The 15,886-nt window shown below is 42.6% G+C and overlaps 1 protein-coding gene across 3 annotated transcripts in view; it reads right to left on the bottom strand.

The window, feature by feature from the left end:
- Nucleotides 1-15,886, bottom strand: part of triob (trio Rho guanine nucleotide exchange factor b) — a 75,732-nt gene that overhangs the window by 31,397 nt on the left and 28,449 nt on the right. For all 3 annotated transcript variants that reach the window (XM_037453113.2, XM_037453111.2, XM_037453112.2), the window contains 12 exons: nucleotides 14,051-14,243; nucleotides 12,924-13,028; nucleotides 12,305-12,775; nucleotides 11,431-11,553; nucleotides 8,914-9,105; nucleotides 7,441-7,572; nucleotides 6,796-7,026; nucleotides 5,604-5,726; nucleotides 5,173-5,364; nucleotides 3,744-3,913; nucleotides 3,179-3,353; nucleotides 450-645 (listed from right to left, as the gene is read on the bottom strand). In XM_037453113.2, the coding sequence (XP_037309010.2) occupies nucleotides 450-645; nucleotides 3,179-3,353; nucleotides 3,744-3,913; nucleotides 5,173-5,364; nucleotides 5,604-5,726; nucleotides 6,796-7,026; nucleotides 7,441-7,572; nucleotides 8,914-9,105; nucleotides 11,431-11,553; nucleotides 12,305-12,775; nucleotides 12,924-13,028; nucleotides 14,051-14,243 (2,303 nt within the window). The remainder of the gene's footprint in view (nucleotides 1-449; nucleotides 646-3,178; nucleotides 3,354-3,743; nucleotides 3,914-5,172; nucleotides 5,365-5,603; nucleotides 5,727-6,795; nucleotides 7,027-7,440; nucleotides 7,573-8,913; nucleotides 9,106-11,430; nucleotides 11,554-12,304; nucleotides 12,776-12,923; nucleotides 13,029-14,050; nucleotides 14,244-15,886) is intronic.

Genomic DNA, 15,886 nt, shown 5'->3' with positions numbered 1-15,886 from the left:
TGAATGTATTTGTAATTAGCAGTTATGTGCACATCTCCGCTAAAAGTCAAATTAGGAGGTAGAGGAACATGTGTATTTAATTGACGTACTCTGCGCTATCTGCATTGATAGAATAAAAACAGCGTGATGCGTTTTGACATGTTTAGAATAGATTAACATCTTAAAATTTGAATGACATAAAGCCCTGGAGACTGTTAATTGATTACTTGTATCTTTTATAACACATTTTTTGTTTTTTACTTCTATTGTGGTGAGCCCGCTGGCTCTAATTGATCACCATCGTCCTGAGGCAAGCCACAGAGGAAGCTTTAATGCAGCGGTTGCAGACGTGGCATGAGCAGAACGTCAGCCAGATTTGTACTTTCACACAGAGACCTTCTGGCCATCGGACCGCGATTTACCGGATTCGTACTTCGCTTCCGTTTACCGATGCCGTTCCCTCGACTCACCAGAAGCCTGGACCTCTGTAACGTACTGCAGCAACTCCTGTCCCTGGTGGATGACGTCAAAGGTGAGGTTGTTCATGGTGAGCGCCTTGTCTGCATGATGCTGTAGCCTCTGCTCGGCCAGGGTCAGGTCCTCGGTGTCAAAGTCGCTCATTTGCTGGGACAGTTCCTCGTTCCATGACTCCAAATCTGAGATGATCTGAGAGGGGGAAATGGGATGGGCACAGAGAGTGAGATAGGAACAAGGGTTAACTCAGGTTAAAATAAGAAAATGGCATGCTATTTATTCACAAAAAATCCGATGTTATATATCCAAGTCAGTGCACTTTATCCACTATCCTCGCCATACATGTATTGTTCTATTTACCTTAACCAGCTACAACCCTCAAATGCTAATTAAAAAAAACTTTATTTGACAGTCTAAATGAAAAATTCTGTATTAAAAAAGTTCAAATGAAAGCTTTTGAAAGCCGGATGTTCCATAATGCAGATTTAACACGAAGACAACAACATCTATTAAAAACATGATTCATCTGCACAAACATTCAATCACCATTTTTTGAACACCAGTCAGACAGTTGAATCACTGTGACCCGACAGCCTGAGCTGACTGCCAGCATAAAAGACAACATATTACACCGATGATGCATGACAGGCAGAGCAGAGGTGCTGAGATGCCGATGCTCGTCTCTGACAGCCCACGCAGGTGGAATCATGTTACCAGAGGCACCATCACGCTGTCTGAGTCCAAAGTCCACAGCTCTCCTCTACTCTTTTAGAATTCACCAAAGTCTCGCTCTGGGTCACATGAGGCTACATTAAATGGTCAATATACTGTACCTGAAGAGAGAGTTGGGTCTGCATTTAAAACCTTTATTGGTGACAATTTCCTCTTTTGTGCAAGTATATTTTATGTAGTCTTAACTGAATAATTCCCTGTCAAACGTTAAGCGTTTATTCAAGAAACAAAGAAGATGTTCACTCCGCTGGACAAGAACACATCCTGTGATGTATGTTAGATATACATAAAGTATATATCACATGTTAAGCCAAATCTATCATCTCTAACTTCTCTAACCACTATTTTTACAAATCTGTCAGCAAAGCACAAACTCACCAAGAAGTAATTTGCACTTTTGTCCCTCTCCTCTTGCAGTTGAGTAAAAAGTCCTCTCTGTGCAAAAAAACCATCTCCCTCTAGGAGACAAATCCTCTACTGACCACATTATTTGTTCCCTTTTTCCCCAGAGGTAAAAAAGCATTGAGACATGGGAATGTCTCACCTCAACCCCCTTCAATCCAGGAGGGAGTGGCACTGTGCATGTGTGCAGGGAGTGGAGGGCGCCAAAGGCCTCCTCCACCCATCTTCATGCTCGAGCACTTTTTCATATTAATCCTCTGTCGGTGTTTGTCTGTGTGGGCGTCGCCCGCGTTCAACATGTCAGATTAGCAGGTTCACCCGCATTCCCTGACTTCACACGCAGAGATAACATTTTTTGGGGGGGTCTTTACAATACAGAAAAAAAGAGTTTATACAAGCCCCAGAACTTCTATCAGCACACAGGTTTCATTCATGAGCGGCCATCTAATAAAACAGCATATTTCCACAACTGGAAAAAAAGCTGATATGGTAGAGCAAATGTTCTGAGAAATAATATAAATACCATACTTATTATATAAATCAATTCCATCATCAACACAAACAAAATGTGTCTGGCTTGTAAAATGATGTCTGATCAGATTTGGTAAGCATTGAAATATTTACAGGCAAACATGCATATTTCATATTTCATACAGCCACCAAAACGTCTCTCAGGTTCTGCACTTCAGCAGTAAAACTACAGTAGAGATTTTTGCTCATTATTAAAACATCTTAGTACCAAAGTATTGGACAAGTTCATTTTGTTTGGCGCTTGGGGAAAGGTTAAGGCATCATTAATGGGATCAAAATGTGTCTTTGTCATATAGTGCATATTTGTCAAATCTAATCAAAATCAAATCTAATCAAACTCCAATATGTGAACATCACGTGGGAACTTTTGAAAAACTCACTGGATCCCTTTTGACAAGATATGTTAACACACAGACACTTTTATCCCAAGCACCATGCATCTCGCCCGGCTAAAAATGCTATTACACAAGTAATATGATTATTAATAAAAAACTATTCAATACACAGACACTTACTTTCTATCAGTGTTGTATGGTTCAACAAATCTGATTTGACAGCTTAACATGACGAGTAACGTGACAAATACGTCTTAAAGGAGAAAGGAAAAAACTTAAGCCAATAAAGAAAACGATGTAACGTGTAACGTTTATATGTATCATGACTTTTTTCTCTTTCACTTCATTGTCACCCTCACTCTTTCTTATGAGCCATAAACGCCTTTATGCTCTGCTTTACACCTTCATTTCTACCTTTCATGCGCCCCCTTCATCCTGTATGTAGGTTTATGATTTCTGTTAAAACCTCTGAGGTTTTTCATGCTCATTTGTGAAGCTCTTTTCCCAAATTATCTCCCCACCAGATGTCACACATCCAAGTCAGTACATTTCATCCACTATCCTCTCCAGCCAGTTCTTGTTCCCTTAACCAGCTGCAACCCTCAAAACCCATCTTCTACCGCTTCTACTTGATCCCTTCCCTCTCACTCTCTGCCCAAGCATTGCAGGCTAGAGCAAAAATAAATATTCATCATGCACCAAACTTCCATCTACCGCCTACTCACGTCAATGGCATCCCTCTCAAAGATGCGGAGCTGAAGGAAGAGCTCCAGCTTGATTTTCCTTTCTTGGAACAGCTCCTCCATCTGGCCCTGGGCTTCATCCAGCTGCTGCAGCACACTCTCGATGTGGGCCATGGAGCTGTTGTGAGGAGTCTTGTTGCTGGAGATGGCGGAGTCTCTGTGGAGGGAGGTGGAATGATTTACACGTGTAGTTCATTTCGGCTTTTTTCGAAACATCACTGAATTCGCTTCTTTGTGAAAAGAACAGAATTCTCTCCTTTGCTTAGTTTACTTAGTCTGTTCATGAAAATCCCTTCAGCACTTTTTTCTCATTCACCTTAATAACACATAATGTCCAATGATCACAGACTAAATGCCAACTGAGGCCTTGGGCCTTTGCGTTCCTTCATTTATGTCGATCTAAGTTGTTTGCAGTAATGTTGTTGTAATGATGTCAGTCTAAACTATTCTGGATGAGTGTAAATGTAATGCATGCGAATGGCTTATCCCAGTGTAAATGCTATATTGACATATACATGTCAGTGTAGCACGTATTCATTATTATCACCTAAGCTGTTGTATGAGGTCCTCTCCCTCTTTGATGACATTCACAGTAGCCTGCAGGGTGGTCTGCTGCTGCTGGCCAAAACGCTTGATCAGGTCCTGCACCGCTTCCACCGACTCCGCGTACACGTCGTCCAGCAGCTCCTTCTGAAGCTCCTCCAACCAAGTCCACAGCTAACGGTGATTGACAAGAGAGGCAAGCCAGTTAAAATACAGCACCAAAAAACAGACAGTGTTGCTGTGCTGAAGGGGGCGGGTACGGATACAAAGAGCCTCGTGAGTTAAACACAGACGGAGGAATCGATAGACGAGCTGCGACAAAGGACTGAAATAAAAATCAAAGCAGCTCGGCTCCGAGCTGGTGTTTTGTGAATGGTCACCTTTGTGACGGATCAGCCATCTGGCAGAATTGGCTCAGCGTAATAACGCCCTGGCACCCAGGCCGTAGGAAAGATACGCCGGTACCCGCGGTTTGTCTAACACCCACACTGCGTACTCAGGTGTGGTAACTCTCATCGACTTAGTAACAAACATGTTTTCTTTATTAAAACAGACAACGTGGTTCGTCGAGCAAAGACACAAATGGCTGTTATTTGAGCACACAGCATCTTTTTTCATTGACCCTGGTGGCAGTTACCGTATGTTATCTTGTATTGTTAGTGTTTGGTAGGAGAAGCAACATGGGCCTCGCTGCTGGTTTGGAGGGATTTTATCTGTGCACTGCATGAATATAAGTGCAGCTGAATCCCCTCGCTTGCAGTATAGTTGGTGCTCCGTCTCCACAGGGAACTGTTTTGGTTGCCTTTCAACATGCTGGACTGCATCCAAAGGCTTCTCTGGACCTACTAGAAGAGGTGACGGGCGGGGAGAGCGGAAACATTCACGCGTGTGCACGCAACACACACGTGACGACAAGCAGGCACTGGCACGCACCCATACGAGGGCTCACACACACACACACACACACACACACACAGCGACTTGCACCAGGGTGAGGTGACAGATGGACAGATGAAGGAGATTTGTTCATATGGACGTTGAACACTAGCTTTAATAATTAGCACCACGGCGCTGACTGTCTCTGCGAGTCGGTGTAAACAGGATGTCGTTTTTAACAAACGCCGAGCACAAGCGACATGTCAGTGTGGAGAGGTTAATTTGGACTTAATGGCGTTCTAAAGTTATTAGCACCCCAACTACAAAAGTACTGACTCCTTCCTATTTGTAGTTTCTGTGTTCTTAATTTAAAAAAAGATAATAGTGAAAATAATTACAGGCATGATTGTCATTATCACAGTGAGGGCCAAACGCACCGTATGCATGGAGCTGTCCATCTATAAATGAATAAAGAAGAGAGGAGAGGGACAAACGAGAGGAGGACAGGAGAAAAAAAGCACACACACACACACACACACACACACACACACACACACCTCTTTGACGTGTGTGTGAAAAGCCACGGACATGTCCAGCAGGACTTTACGCTGCTCGACACGTCGCACAAAGTCCTGGATGCGGTCCTCTAGCTGGTGGGCAGCCTGGTAAATTTCCTCTGGGTCACACTCCCCGGTCTGGGCCAGCTGCTCTGCCGCCTCGAGCAATTTGTCAGCATTGGTGTAGGTGTTCTGAAACGTTAGCATTACGTTTAGTTGAAGTGTGAGCTGAAAGCTTGTTACTTTCTATTGGTTAATACAGTAACGTCAAATCTAGCATCTCCGGCCTCTAAAATAATCCTTAACATTGGATATCAAGCTTCCACAATGTAATGCAACTTTCAGACATTTACTTGATGGAAAACAAAACATGATAATATATACAAGAATCAGATTTTCTTTTGCATTGAGGCGTTGGACTTAAAACTCACTTGTGCAACCTCCTCAAAGTCTTCGTGTCTCTTCTGCAGAGCCCTGGCTCTGTGTAAAGACTTTCCAACACCGGTGTGTTTACTGAGGAAGGCTTCGCCATGGTTTTCTATCCAGTCGAGCACCTTGAAACACATGGACACAAATACATTTAATGCAAACAGTCTATATGCACATTGAGGATGTAGTATACATTTTTGAGCAGTAGGGGGTGCAATTGACTGGCATGATTAGCACCATATTAGTATTAGAGCAGTCCATAGATGTCACCACTTGCCCTCTGAATTCTATCATCCCACCTTTCTTTTCTCTTTTGTACCGTGTGCAGTCTGGCATTTTTAAAATTAAAAATTTGTGGGCGATTAGGTTTTGCCTTCAAGCAAATCCAGAGCAGTGTGAGGTGTGTGAACAATTGCACTGTGGATGAGATGAGCTATGGAAATAAACACCATATTATCTATTAAACACACGGCCATATTCCATCTGTTTCTATGTGGGATAATTAAAAGGGACTTTGATCATGCTTTCAAGGTCTCTGTGATGTGTAAACACATGCGCAATGCCCTCAACACTTTATGTGACAGTAAATTGCATCAGCATGGAAACCACTACCAAGAGAAAAGGGAGATAAAAGAGTGGATGGAAGAGGAGGAAGAATGAAGCACAGCAATAAAGTGAGACACACAGAGAGGAGGGTGGGGGCAGAGAGGCAGAGGAGAGTTCACTCCCAAAGGGTAGGAACGCAGGAATGACACCACACATAAAGTAGTTTACATCTATAAAATCTTAGAAAAAAGCTTTTGAAGAAGCTGGAACTGATTATATTACCCTGCATCTTCATATCACAACTTCTGCTAATATGTATGGAATGAAAACAAAAACAATGTCTTGGATCTTGATAACCGTATAATAATATGACAGCTTAACATCTGATTAACCTAACATTTGAGCGGTTTCCTTTTTTAATACAATTATAAAATTATAAAACATTTATCAACCATCGATGAAGAATACATGTGTTACTAGTAAAAATGTCTTTAAATCAAATACTGGAAAACAGTAAAAAACTGCCAAATAATGAGGAGTCTTTTGGAAAGCTCAATAAGTGCATCCCTTGTGTTTGGAAGGATAGGTGTGTGCGTCTCTAAAGCTCACAGAGCAGCAGGTGTCTCTGCAGGAGGATTCGTTTCTTACTTGCTGTACATCCTGTTGAAAGACACACAGCTGGAGCCGCTGATGCAGGCGGACTTTGCGATGCTGCCAAATGTTCTCCAGCTGTCTCTGGTGATGCAGCACCTCGTGGATAATATCCAGGACGTGGTGCACAGCTTTGGAGTAGTTAGCCGATGCCATCAATGAATCGGCACTTCCCGGGGTCAAAGGTCGCTGCAGTTTGTCCAAAAGAGACTTTCCGTCTTGGCTTACCTATAAAAAGGTGATATAAAGTTTGACATATAAGACATTAAGTATCTAAATTCATTTTTTAATTTTCCCGGCGAGTGATACGGATGCACTGATACTACTGATGGAATCTTAAAAGGACTGTTTCCGACATATTTCTGTTTCGCATTATTAGCTAGAAACAATAAATAAACACCTTTGGGATTTTATTCACTCAATTTTCATTGTTTCCATTGTAAATTTATAAGAGTAAAAAACGAAATATTTTATTATAATATATATTTATATTGAATATTTGAATTTTGTATTGAATTGACGTCTATATGCAACACATTATTTTCGATAATGACCAGTCCTATGGAGGTAGCATGTGTGTGTGTGCGTGCGTGTGCGTGTGTGTGTGCGTGTGTGTGTGCGTGTGCACGCCTCTGTACTGACCTCCGAGTATGCAGTGGTGATGTGCTCATATAATCCCTGGTGATGGTGGATTGTGTCTTCCAGATCCTGGAGTTCCGATGGCAGCTCTCCTTCACCACACGCCTTACACCATGGCTCCACTTTACTCATGTACTGTGGGGGGGGGGGGCAGGCACAACACAGACATCCGTATAACACAGAGCTACTGACATAGTCACCAGTACTTTCTCTTCAGTATCCACGACGGGCTGTGGCGTGAATGGCAACTCCAATTACACTTTGTTAGGTTTACCTGTTCCTTCAAATTGATCTCTGACGAAGTGCATATTTTGGGAAAGAAAGACACTAACATGGCCGAATTACGACAAACACAATCGGTGCTGTTAGTGCGTTCACACACAGTTTTCCTCCACATTGAACACTCCAGGTCAATAAAACAAATACAAAAATAATGAAAGATGGACATTGAAGTATTTTAATTTAATAACTGTTAATAATAATACTTAATTAAAAATGATAGTAATCAAAACATACAATAACTACTGTCTGTGACACCATGATCTTCACCGGTGGAAATAAAATATCAATAACTTACAAGGAAGTCTAAAGACTGCGCAGCAAACAACATGTGCCAACAACTAAATAATGTATTGTTACTGCAACTGTAAGCAAAACCGTGGAGAGCAGTATTGATCATTTAAATGGTCTTTTAGTTCCGTTAGGGATAAAGCAACCAGAGTGCAGAGTAAAATGTAGTGGAGCCAAAGTATGTGTTCCTTATCTATAAATCTACTTATTATACACAACTGTTAAACACTGAACTTGTCACGGTTTGGTCTCTCTTCCTGTTTTAGTTTGAAGTTTCATGTTCCTTGTGGTCCTGGGTTAACTTCACTTCCTGCCTTGTCCTGTGATTGCCTGAGTGTCGCGTCATTCTGTCAGGTGACGAGGGTGCAGGTTCAAGGGAGGCAGGACTCAAGCGCAGGATCTTCCAAAACAAGTGCTCTTTATTCCAAAAAACCCAAACCGAGGAAAATCGTGCACCAACGAGAACTTGACATCAGACAAAGACGCGACAAGGGACAACAGGCACACGGGGCTGCAATTCACAAGGGAGGTGCAGGTGATTGGACACAGGTGGAAACACTCAGGCAATCACAGGACAAGGCAGGAAGTGAAGTTAACCCAGGACCACAAGGAACATGAAACTTCAAACTAAAACAGGAAGAGAGACCAAACCGTGACAGAACTATTCAAAGAACATCCAGTCAACATAACATTCAGTAGCAGATCGAAACTCCATTTTGCTAAAAACGTAGTTTCATGCAGGAATGTGCACATGTGGACATGTGAATGAGTTTGTGTGAACAATTAAAGGAGCAATGCACATTTAGTGGATTCGCGTACAGTAAGCGTCGTCTCAGCTCTACGGTGGAAATCTGTCGAACCCATCAGAACCGCACTTGATTTTGGCTCAGCGCTGCTTGTCCGTACCTGGTCGGCTTTCTGGTGGAAGCTGGCCGACATCTCCAGCAGCGCGCTGCGTTCGTCCAGCGCTGCAGCGAAGGCCTTCCACTCCTGTTCCAGCTGTGCTGAGATCTGCTGGATCTGCTGTGAGGCGTAGTGGCCTGATTCCAAGAGCCGGTTCCCTACCGACATGATCCGATTGATGTTCACATACACATTCTGTGTTTTAAAGCAACAAAGTAGTAGAGGAGAAAAACGGCAAAGATTAAATGACATACTGACATTAATTGATGTTAATTCACTAAAATACTGGATTTAATTGGTTTAACTGGATATGGAGTGGTTTAAATCCAAAGTGACCGGCACTGAGGCACATCAACGTCCGTGTTTGAGCATTTTGTGAAGCTAAATACACATAATCATAGTGCATGAGGGGGCACCAGCTATACTGTCTGCTACAAAGCAATCAAAGTGTGCTGGTGAAATATGGAAGCCACAATCATTTTCATTCAAGAAGTGAGTAATATTGGGGAGAAAAGAAGTCAATATATGCACCCATGCTACAATTCTCACGTGCATGCATTCTCTCTCTCACACACACACACACACACACACACACACACACACACACACACACACACACACACACACACTCTAGTGGGCATTAAAAAGTAATTCACTTGGGAGGCATACCCTGTGTGAATAATGAAAAGAAACTCATTTGTTTCCTATCATTCAGTCTTTTTTAATATATGGGCTCCAAGCTGTTTTGTGTAGATAGGCACGGATCAGCAAACGCTAATTAACAACTGTGTTAACAGCCTGTTATCATTCTATTCAATTACTGCTCCTGGAGCCTATTATGGCTCTTAGTTTGTTTGTTTCATTCACGACGGGAAGGAAAGATGAACACAACACCAGCTACAGCCCTCAGACGGAGACAATTATGAGTTCTCATCAGTATTGAAGACAGAGGTGGTGGAGTCTACCCTTCATGGCTTTGAGAGGGTTTCTAATGGTCTCTTCTTCTGAGATTAGGATTCAGAGATGTTTTATTCTTGGCAGCTGTTCAGCATGCAAAGCCATTCCCCACTGTCCAATATCCGGGAGATCGTGGCATTTGGACATTAAAGAACTAAATAATGATGTTGGCTTGAGGATAACAGAGACATGTATGACTTGCATAATGAACATATGGGGTCAAACTGCTCTTTAGTATGAAGCAGTAGGTTAGTTGTTGAACTACTCTAATCCTACATTAAATAGTGTCACATCCAATAAAGCCTGAGGCCTGGAGCATGCATGATGAATAAGAATGGAAAAACAGAAGCCGGACTACTCAAGCACACAAGGTGGTAGCCCCTCCATCCAAAACTGATGGAGGAAAGGGGGAAGGGAGACACTGGGGGAGCGTTTTTTCTAACTCAAACCCGATGAGAGTATATGGGGCTTTTCAGAAAAGACACTGCAGGAAGGGCAACACCTTTGACCCACAGATCCATTCATCTAAAAAGTGACAGAGAGAGAGCCAGGTCATAACAAGATCTCCACCCATCCACTGTTTCCTCTTCTTTCGTTAAGGCGCTAAGATTATTTTTTGTTAGTTCTTTTGCTACTTGACTTGGAAATCAAACTATTTGTGTTATTGTAACCGGTAACAGAATTAGCAGCAACAATTATTATTCTACTAGTTTTGTCTAGTTTCTATCAATAATCTATGTTGAGCAGCCAGTGTCCCTGTTAGAGCGAGGTGCACCAAGTACACTGACAAGTACAAGAGGACCAAAAAGTACACAGACACACATAAAAACACACCATGAGCTCTGTGTTTCTATTCAGCCATGCAGGCCACAGGAAGGGGAAACACTGCTTCCTGTGGACGAATTGGTGGAGGGGCGGAGAGTGAGGCCAGTGTGTGTGTGTGTGTGTGTGTGTGTGTTTCCAGTATATTGTAAAAATATTTGTGTTTATGTTCCAGTTCCACCTGTATATTTTGCTGCTGTTCTGTCCGTTTTTTTTGTTCATCTCAACCCAGCTCTGATGTTGACGCCACTATTTTATTATTTTCTGTAGGGTAATTAGGGTAAAGTCTCAAAAGATTTATTGTTAGTTATTCTTGCCAGACAAGGATAATTCTGACGAATTGTGGTGAAACAAAATGGGACAACATAAGAGAATTAGGACAGTGGATCGTTTAAGGGCAGGGAGGGTTGGGAAGCAGAGCAACAAAGGGCAACACACTATATATTGCACAATTATGAGAGCAATTCACTAGACAAGAGATGACAGTTGAGGCTGAGTGGAAAACCGCGGGATAATATGAGAGACACAGGACAGAAAGAATAAGTCATGGCCCAAAGAACAGGGTGGTTTGGGATGAAATAAGAGGTGCACGTATGCGTGTGGGGGTTCCAGAGGGATGGGAGGCCGTAATTTGTCACTGCGAATGACAGAAATGAGGACAGCTTGTGGCTGTACTAGATGTGTCTTAGTGTGTTACTGTGCATGTGTGTGTGTGTGTGTGCCCGAAAGACAACTTCTCACCATGCAGTTCATGGCAAAGTGGTTGTGCTGGGTCTGCAGCTCTACGGCATGCTGGTGGTTCCCTCCAATCTCCGTGTAACTCGTGAGGAAAAGGCCCTTGTTGTGCAAAATCCAATCAAACATCTACAAAACAAAAAAAGGTAAAGACAATGCAGATGAGGTTTCAGAATGCTCTACACGTCAGAAGGTTCTTTCCATCTCCTGTTTGCTGGTTGTTTGGTGTTTGTAAGGAACCAAAACATTTCATCCCTGCACTGACTTCTCCATGGAAGTAAGTTATCGCTGAGAGTGTGTGTGGAGTTTACGTGTTTGTGTGTCCACTTCTGCACTTTATCCTTCATTTATGTGGCTGTGTATTATTCATGTGTGTGTGTGGAAAAGGTTTGTTTAGAGGTACGTTTAAGCTCTGAAACTTTCCTTAGCAGGACTCACAATCAGCACCAGACACGCAACGTCACACTCACTCTGAACCAGTGACCTCGTACCGGCACACAATCAAACACATTCACATTCATTCCTCCTGGTTTCTATGCCGACAAACACAAAGCTCACATAATATTTGGCCGAGATAAAAAAACACGACTCAAATACATTAAAAAAAAAAAACATAACTCTATTTCTTATTACCTAAAATGATTTGTCAAATGATAAATCCACAGGTCTCGAATTGAAATGATTGGGATACTGTCCAATAACAAGTAGTTTTGGTCCAGTAATGCATCTTTAATGATACATTCATGCGTTACTAATCTAGGATACACAGGGATGAAAGTTGATTTTAACGTCTCGATTAATGTAATATTTTCAAATGCCTGGACAAGAATTAGCTTCTTTTTACACTATTCATTAATATGAAATATTAAAGCACTCTGACCTTCTCTGCGTCCTGTTCGAACAGACGCAACTGGAAACACTGGTCCAGCTTCAGTTTCCTCATGTGCCACAGCTGCTGCAGATTCTGGCGTGTCCCGTGCAGCTTGTCCAACAAACCCGTCACTTTAGCTACTATGTTGTGTGCGTCCGCATGCACATGGAAGCCGTGGTGGTGGTCGTTAGAGTCTCCGCTCGCCCCCCCACTGCGGTTGCCGTACGGGCTTTCGCCGCTAACCCCCCCGCCTGCAGTTTGTAACTGTAGCCTTTGCAGCAGCCTTCGTCCCTGCGCATCCAGTTCCTCCACCGATGCCTTGGTGGCCCTTTTCTTCAGCGAGGCATGTTCCTCCATGAGCCTTCGAGCGCCCTCCAGGTCCCGCGGGAGATCCCGCTGGGACAGAGTCTCCTGGAGCTCCTCGAGGCGGGCGAGGGCCCGCATTGAGTCGCTGGCGAAGGTCTCAAACGACAGCCGCACCTGATGTGAAAATCAAAATAAGAAGAAGAAGAAGAATTTGGAACGTCGTTTTCGAATTGTAAATACTACATTTCCACCAATCAAGACTTAATAAAAGACATGCGATGCTGTGTGTAAAGAGCAGAAAAAAGTGAGAAAGTACACAAACCTCAATCCATTCATCATGGTTGTAGTCTAAGCTGCCCTCAAAGTCAGCTGTCAGCTGGGATGCGTCCACAATCTTGGATAAACCATCTAAGGACACCATCACCGTCTGGAGTGGGTCGACGAAGTCACAGGCGACAGAAAAGAGACATGAGGCAAAGAAAAGAGGCGGAGGGAGATAGAGAGAGAAAGTCCTCCACCATTTAATCACCATCACTGTCATCATCCTCCTAATCCTCCACATTTATCAGATGTTAACATGTCAACAGATTTCCAACTGTTAAACCGAGATTTTGAAAGTGGCTCCACATGTGTACTGTTTGGATTGGGTGTCGAAAAAGCCCAAATACCAGACATCTCAAGCTACTTTCATGTTATTGTTAATAAGATCGAAATACACAAATGTAAACTCTCAGGCAGTACAAATAAACACTAAAGAGGTTCACTGCAGTCACAATAAAAACACAAAATAAATGGTCCAGCATAGATGCTAATTCAACTGAAGGTATTTGTTTTAAAGCTCAAACTGAAAGCAGACTTAGACACACCAGGACCACCAGTTGTTGCTTTAGGGGTGAACACACACGTCAGCAGCGGGGGCCGGTGCAATAAAAACATCATCTGGTACCTCTGGATAATGAGCAGCAGTTGTAAAAACTAAACCGTAAGAGAGCACGTCTCAAATACTTCCCCCACCGAGAGTTCGCCCGGCCAGAGACTCAAACCAGCAATCTCACCTTCAGTAGACGTGTGATCCCAAAAATCCTTTGTCCAAACCCAACTCCCTACTGCTTGGATGCAACGCTTAGCCATGTCCTACATATGCTGTTCCCATAGTAACTGGGTCAGGACTAAATATACCAGCACCACATGCCCACACGGGATAGAGCAGTGCCGCTGTCACCAGGCCGCAGCTCAATTAGAGATGCTAAACTAAGACAAATGTCTAAACTCAAAAGACATCACTCATCTTAACAATAACATGCTAGTTGCATGTAATGAGCAGTACTCATCTCTCCATCTCCATCTTTGTAAAAAGCACAGTAAAAGCATTTATCTGTACAAATAAAAGAGACCAACACCCTTCTGTTGTGCACTACAACTCCTACAAGTAAGTCGAGTGTCACCAACCTCAAACTCAAACTTCGAGCTGCCGAAGTTGGTCCTCTGCTTCTGCCAGAAGTTGTCCGGCTTGATGATGAGGGCGACGTGGATACAAGACGAGAAAGACTCCTGGAGGATCTTTAGCAACGGCTTGATGCTGTCCCACTTAGAACCGCGCATGTCCACGATGACTGTGAAGCCATGTCTGGCCACCTCCTCGCTTCAAAAAACACACGAGGAACAAACAGGTCAGAATCTAGGATGAAAAACCATATGAACGTGTGTGAAGATACGGTACTTTTGAATTCTTGTAATTAGGCTTGATCCATTAGAAAAGCCTCAGGGAGAGTATAAACAAGTGACCGAAGCAACCAGATGTGACTGGTTTGAGAATAAGCTGACAGAAACCACTGAATCATCATCATCTCAACGTTCCAGAATCAAAGACACATTAAAGCCACAAAACATATCAAATCTAAATGCAAACATGGCAAAAACAATTTAAATCAAAAGCTCCCAGTCTCCACAGCATCTGGGGAGAAAAAAAATTGTTAAAACATTGAAGCGTTGAAATTTCCACTGCTGCTTACCAGGAGTGCTGCTGTATAAGTCCTTAAAAGGTTGTTTCTCAGTGTTAAAGGCTTTAATCTGAATGTGTCTAGCAAGGAGACAGAAACAACTCTCTCTGACCTCACTCTCTGAAAACAGATAGGTGGCCAAATGGGTAGAGAAAAACAGGATGAGGAGAGAAAGGGGAGAGAGAGAGAGAGAGAGAGGGAGGGAGAGAGAGAGAGAGAGAAGCAGATGTAACAGAAGTGGAAAGCGACAGAAACATTTAGACAGAGAGATCATGCTGACCTCCTCCTGAGTTTAGTGATACTTGGTTCCTTCTGCGCCTCAAACTGACTGACTGAAAATAGACAAATATTGTCTCCTATCTTACACCTCAATGCAGTTTCTAAAGACTTGATGCACACAGAATTTTAGGAGACGGACATAAAAGTGAATAAAATGTCTAAATATGGCTTTAATACATTGTATTTCGATGGGGCAGAAAAAAGGAATACGTCATACATTTTACATCAAAATGTAATAATATCCAAACTGAACACCAACAAATGTGAATTATAAAACCACAACAATAGACAGCAAAACACCACAATCTCTATGATACTTAGGATATTGGTTACACAATCTGAAATCCATCAGATTCCTTTATTTGCACGTCTTAAATAATGCAATTTTTCTGTCTACGGGTTTGTTCTTGAACTTTGACCTTGTTTTCCAAACCATCTACACTATGTAAACATTTGAATCCTTCAGAAGACTGCTGACTGATATATATATATATATTATATATATTTATAAGCACTCTGAATTGCCCTTCTGTTGTAATGTGCAATAGAAATAAAATTGCCTTGCCTTGCTTAGCCAATCATTTCTTTATTTTGCCGCGTACATTCCAGAAAGCCCTGAGGCCGTGAAGAAACCTGGACCCAATTTTTTACATAAATGAATCAGGACCACCTCTCTCCTCAAGACAAATCTCCAAAATCTTTGAAAAAAGACCCGACCTGTAACCCACTAGAAAGAGCAGCGCAGGAGGAATCAGAAGAAGCAGAACAGAAGAGTTCAAGCAAATCACAACTGACTCCAAACAGAGCAGCCTGGAGCTGAGTGTCAAATGTGAAGAAACGGTGTTTCTGGTCTTGAAAATCAGCGTTTCACAAAACTTCAGAGCACAATTCTCAACAGTTAAATGTTTCCTGCAAAAAGATGATGCGGTTTTAGTTCTTTAATTCAACCTGTCACTCTAAAGAGTGAGAAAGAGGGGAGGGTTACTGAAAAGGGATTAGTGGGAAC

This window comes from Pungitius pungitius, chromosome 11 (genome assembly GCF_949316345.1).
Source record: "Pungitius pungitius chromosome 11, fPunPun2.1, whole genome shotgun sequence".
NCBI classification, from domain to species: Eukaryota; Metazoa; Chordata; class Actinopteri; order Perciformes; family Gasterosteidae; genus Pungitius; species Pungitius pungitius.
This window is presented reverse-complemented; position numbering and strand designations above follow the sequence as displayed.